This window comes from Photinus pyralis, unplaced genomic scaffold (assembly GCF_008802855.1).
Source record: "Photinus pyralis isolate 1611_PpyrPB1 unplaced genomic scaffold, Ppyr1.3 Ppyr1.4_LG5, whole genome shotgun sequence".
NCBI classification, from domain to species: domain Eukaryota; kingdom Metazoa; phylum Arthropoda; class Insecta; order Coleoptera; family Lampyridae; genus Photinus; species Photinus pyralis.
Genome location: NW_022170596.1, coordinates 18,107,579 through 18,113,412, shown reverse-complemented (window position 1 = coordinate 18,113,412; position 5,834 = coordinate 18,107,579). Strand labels below are relative to the sequence as shown.

Genomic DNA, 5,834 nt, shown 5'->3' with positions numbered 1-5,834 from the left:
TATTTCATTAGGAGTCTGGAAAGCAGGCTTTTTCCGTGCGCGCGTGGCAAATTCCCGTGTGAGGCGTAGCCGAACACGGGAAGTCATGCAAGCACGGAAAAAGCATTTCTGGACGTGTAATGAACGATATTTCTTATTATACTTCTTTTAAATCGATAACATAAAAAACAACAAACTCGCTAACATTTTTATTTTGTAACAGTTATAGAAAATGCGTTTTCATGGTTACTCTCAAATCATTTCAAAGGCGATTTGTTTAATTAGTTTATTTCAGATAAGGTTGACGAAACGTCAAAAAATGTCACAAATTCTCAAAGAAGTTTATCTAAATATTCAAGCATCTACGAATTAAAACGCAAAATACTTACATATGAAACATTACAACGTATATAGATTTTCTGAAAATTAGTTTACTTCCCTGTAAATTTGTATTTTAAAGCAATATTTTGGGTATTTATATTCAGCGCACGGAAAGAATCAATGGGACCGGGAATAGTAGATTACATACCGAGCTGGGAGGTGGTTCATTACCTACCCCGAGGGCTTAAGGTATAAGCGCGAGGCGTTGGTTATGAACCACTGACCAGCGAGGTTTGTATACTATTTTACTCACAATCGATCATTTAAGGTAAAGTATATAATTCAACAAGGTGTTACTTTAACTGTCAATAATAGTGACACCGCCAATGTTACCATTAATGTTTACAACAATAGCAAATAGTTTCGTTCTTCTTCGTAATTTGCTACGTGCGCTAGCCTGGAAAAGGCCAGATACCGTTATTTCTAATACAGGTGTAAATAAGGTGATTTCAATGAAGTATAATAAAAAAGAGTTTATGCTGATGCTGTATTAGAAAGAAACGTTACCCGACGACCGAGGTATTTCCTACCACATTTCCTGTATTTCGTGTTCAATCCCATTGTCGATGTAAGAAAGTATTTCCAGTTGAATTGTCAACATCATTGTCCAACCTAAAATATATAAGGTATTGTAATTTTATTGCATTAAATCTAATAATTAATTCAATTTTCAATAGAAAACATTGTCCAAATTAATGTGTTCACCCTGTATTCATGTACAATAAATCTTTCCTGAAAAAAAATGGTGGATTTTGTGGCTGTTCGGTTGTAAGGAAAACTAAGAATATTTGATTCAAAATATCTTGGCCAAGTTTTTATTTTGCAATATAATTAATTCGAATTTCCCAAGAAAACTTGTAAAAAGGGAATGTGATTGGAACGTCCATTTTTTAATCAATACGTTACGTTGATTTGGTGTAAATTGTTCAATTAACTATGAAAATTTCAAGGCAAGTTTCAGGAAAAAGGAGTTCATCTATCGTAACTAATTGTGTATTTTTATCATTAAGAGCTAGCAGAGACAATAAAGGAACTTTATAAGAAACTTTCATTTTTTGATAAAGAATCCATAAAGTGGTAAAGTAAGAGTGTTCAGAGCCCCTAATTGAAACAGCAAAACCCTATTTCATGGTCAATACCGATAAATGTTCACTTTGTTACGATTGTGTGAAGTTAAGGGGTTGTTAATTTTCCTGCCAAAATCAAAATGCATTAAAAAGAATTAATTTCAATCAGAAGGTTATCAAAAGTCATCCGCTCTTTACAACACTGTAATAATCTTAGATAAGAAATAAGGTAAACTTTCAATACTTGCTCTGGGAAATTTCACCAGTTAAGCAAACTGAACAAATGCACTTCGAACAAATTGGAATAGAATTAAATAGCCAAATAAATTACCGCATGGTGAAATTAATTCCATAATTTGAAAAATCAAATTTGCGGTACGGTACTCTTCTGTATGACAATTTTTGACAATCTTTGCAGTAGTTGATCCCCCTTTATCCAAAAAAAGGTGTATGCATAGGTATTCATCTTTATTTTGAACGTTTCGTGCTACATAGTTGTATAGGTACATTCTACTTGACTTATTACCTCATCAGAGAAAGTACTGAATTTAAATAATAATAACTTATATGTGGTGTTATGATATACCTACTTAACCCACATGCAGAGAACAATTCAAATTCTTTAAACAATTGGTTTGAAGATCTGATGCAAGTACAGCCAATTTCGTAATCGTGTGAGGAAAGAAAACTTCTAAAAATGATATTTTGAATCCACATCGACTGGAGTTAATTGCTAGATTTCGCTTTGCCCGTTGCCGCAGGGTAAAAAGTGAATGACTGATTTCTGTAGTTTACTAGTAATGATAGCCAGTAAAATCGGTCTTCTGTAAACTGCGATTTCTATAATTTCTTGTTAAAATTTCACTGCTTCGTTATTGTGCACCTAAACTGAAGACGTGTAATAATCGCCTAAATAACGGGTGTATTATAACTAAGAAATTAACCCCTAAGATAACAAACACTTTTGAAAACGTATCCTCTGATGAGCCCAAATATAAGCTCAGTCATTGCTAGTAGTACCTACTCAGTACGGTGTAATCGTAAATAATTTAACTAATCTCTAATAAAATCTAAATTTCTTGAATCTGCGACGAAGGTTCCTCGTCATCTTCCAACAGCCACAAGTCCGTCGGAATTTTGCTAAACACTTCATTCATTAACTCCTTCAAAATATCGCCTAAACTTTGTCCAATGCTTTCGCTGAGGTCGGTAATGATTTCATTGGAATTTTGATTCAGAAAGGAGTTTAATGTCTGTCCTGAAAGTGAAATTTAATCACGCGGTAGATCAAGCTAAAGCGCTTTACCCAGTACTTCATTCCCGTTAAATAAATTACGCAAGTTCACCCGCATCCCTCCTACTTTAAAGTTCACATTCATATGATCTATTTGGAGTATCTCGCGACCTTCGACCTTTGGGAAACTTAGATCGCTAAGCACATTGGTATCGACTTTTATTAGCTTCAAGTCGCTCGTTCCGTGGCCGACCAGTGGAAGGACCAGTATGTTACCCTTAAGATTATATCGCGCTTTAATATCGAGTAATGGGAAAAATATGCCGGAGTGCATCTTCCTGTTGGGAATGTCCATGCTGTAATCCGAAGATGAGAGCAAGTCGTTATATATCGGTTGCTTACCTTGTAAAGGTTGGCGTTGCGTTGGAAGGCCCTACTACGGTGAGATTTATAAAGCTACCGGCTAAAGTGATCGGTCCTGATCCTTTACTCACCGAAACACTGTCGAGGTATAGCGGTTCGAATGGGGAAATATTCGCTTGTGGGATACCTGCAAAGAAGGTGCGTTATATCACAATGTTTAATATGGATTGGTCCCCAGTAGACAGTCAATGGCGGATAAATTGTCACTTTGCTTCGATGCTTTAGAATATTGTCGTCTTGCACAATTTAATTGGTTGGTTTCATTTTCTCCAAGCCCATTGATTAACCATCAAGTATGTGTATATGAGTGGCATTAATCACACTTACTTTACGGACGAATATGACACAACGGAAATTAAGTACTTTTAGGGGTACAGGAACGCAAATGTAATAAACGTTGCGCAGAGTTGACAGTAGAGGAATGACCGAGGGAATGACATGCTTTTCCTCTTTATTATGGAGAGTTCAACGAATCCGCACAATATCGTACAAAATCTACACCACTAAAACCATCCAAGAATCTGGATTAAAATGCCAAAATGTATAAAATACAGTCAGGTTTTATAGTTATAATCCCGGAAATATAGGGGCGGGTTACGAAATTTAATTACTTTACAGGGCGCACCTGAGCAAAGGGGGTCATAAACTCATAAACATAACTCTTACTAGATTTTTTGCTGCAGTTACGAAAGTGAAACATTTTCTTAAATTAAGACTCGCTCACCTTTTGCTAGCTGCGGGAACATCTGAACAAACATCTCGTTTAAGCACTTGCTAAGATTCGGATCGGTCCTCTTGCACGCTTTCAGCCAGGGCGCTGAAATTAAACAATTCTTAATTAGCGTTTTTTGTATTGTATGTAATCTGCTTAGATCCCGTTGTGAACGAAGATGGTATTTTCATTTAAATGTTTTACACAATCTGTGTAGGCGACTTTTGCTAAATTGGCTAGTTCACCTTTAGTTATTTAGTCTACGTTTTGAACTTCTGCAAAGTATTGGAAAGTTTTCCCATTTAAGCTAAGGGTCGTCCCTATCGCTTTGAATCGAGTACTTTAGAAGAACAAAAAATAACATTTACTGTTCGCAAGTGCGACTAAAACATGATCAGCAAAATCACATTTGTTGGATAAAATATGTTACGGATACGTTTATCAAATTTCTGGCAAAAATTTGCAGTTCGGGTTTCATAAATATTGATTGCTGCCACCTCGCTCTATTAGTTTTGTCGTTTATCGCGCATCCCATATATATACCTACGCAAAACAGATTTTTCACAGTTAACTTCCAAATATTTGCCGTGGAAGCATGAACTTATAAACAAGGGGGTGAATAACATGTACATAGTCCTGTACCTATAGTAATGTCTATACGTTTCTGTCCTCAATTTTCATTCTTTATTAACGAGCCTACCTTGAATTTATAATTTTGTGTTGTCTGTCCGTCTATTACCACGATATCTCGTAAACGAATGGACCGATTACGATAAAATTTTGCAGGTGGATTTTTTTATCAAATTTGTAGATCGGAGTTCGTGAATTGGCAATGTAGACAAATAGAAAATAAAGAAAGCCCTTTTGACATCTCCGTTAGTTACCAACCGAATTGCATGAAAATCAATATGCGCATAGCTTTAGCCATGGATTTAAATGAAATTTGATACATAGCCACTTGGAATAAAAACAAATTTAAGGCCAGTTTCCAAATTTGGTTTTGTGCATGATGTGTAGTGCCAACTTTCTTATTTATGGAAGCTCGTTTTTTATATTTGTTCACATTTTTATTTTACTGTATTTTCCCAATCCAATATCCACCCTAATTACCTGTATGTAATATATCTTTCTACGACCTCCCTGAAAATGAGGTCATAAAACGTGTAACTTATAGGCATGTAATAGTACCCATACCTATACTCGTGCGTAATGAAAAAAATTAGAATAGGTCATGTTATAGGTACGTTTGGAAGTGATAATTATCAACAAACGTCAAAACGGTCAACCAACGTCGTTTTAGGTTTTGCCTTCATTTGCTTTAATTTCGAAATTCCCAGAGGTCGTAGAAAAAGTATACGATTTTTGCAGGTTTATCAAGATCAGCAGCCCTCACTGGCTGTGACACCGTCACCGGTTTCTAAGGACGTGGGAACAAAACTGCCTTCGAAGCTTGGAATCAGTGTCCCGACGACGTGACGTAGTGGTGGCATTTTCATTCCAGGAGCAATGAGCGTGCCGCCACATCGGAACTTAGAAGGGTCAAAGAACACATACACCAATTTTCATATAGCTTTACTCAAAACTGCGAACTTTTTTCCTAATCGCCCCGACTTAAAAAAAGTTATTTTTTTAATTTTACTTACCAATTTTGTAAGAATAGCTTTTAAATAGACCTTGATTTGTGATACTTTGCGTGGTCCCTCTATTTGGGAGCCATAGTTTCAATTTTAATTTCTCTTGAATGTTGGGTATGTAATTATGGGTTTCTCTTCCTTTTATAGATTCTTGCCATTCATTTTGCCATATATTTAAGTAATTTTGAAGTATTTTTTTTCATTGGTATTATAGTTTCTTCTGTTGAATTTATTTTATTCATAAAAGCCATTTCAGGAAATTCAAAGTTCGTTTTAAGTAATGGAAAAATGAAGCGAATTGAGACTCAAACAGTTTTTATTATTTATTAATAATAAAAACTGTTTGAGTCTCAATTCACTTCATTTTTCCATTAAACAATCACTCAAACACTATGGAGTCCTTC

At 35.4% G+C, this 5,834-nt stretch overlaps 1 protein-coding gene across 1 annotated transcript; it reads right to left on the bottom strand.

Annotated features, from left to right (window-relative positions):
• Positions 1-1,880: 1,880 nt before the first annotated feature.
• Positions 1,881-5,614, bottom strand: LOC116171351 (protein takeout-like; the record flags this gene model as incomplete). The annotated part of the gene is made up of 5 exons (XM_031488133.1): positions 1,881-2,685; positions 2,734-3,017; positions 3,064-3,211; positions 3,809-3,901; positions 5,440-5,614. Coding segments are annotated over 5 exons (888 nt in total), but the record flags the coding sequence as incomplete, so codon positions are not given.
• Between the last annotated feature and the right edge of the window lie 220 nt (positions 5,615-5,834).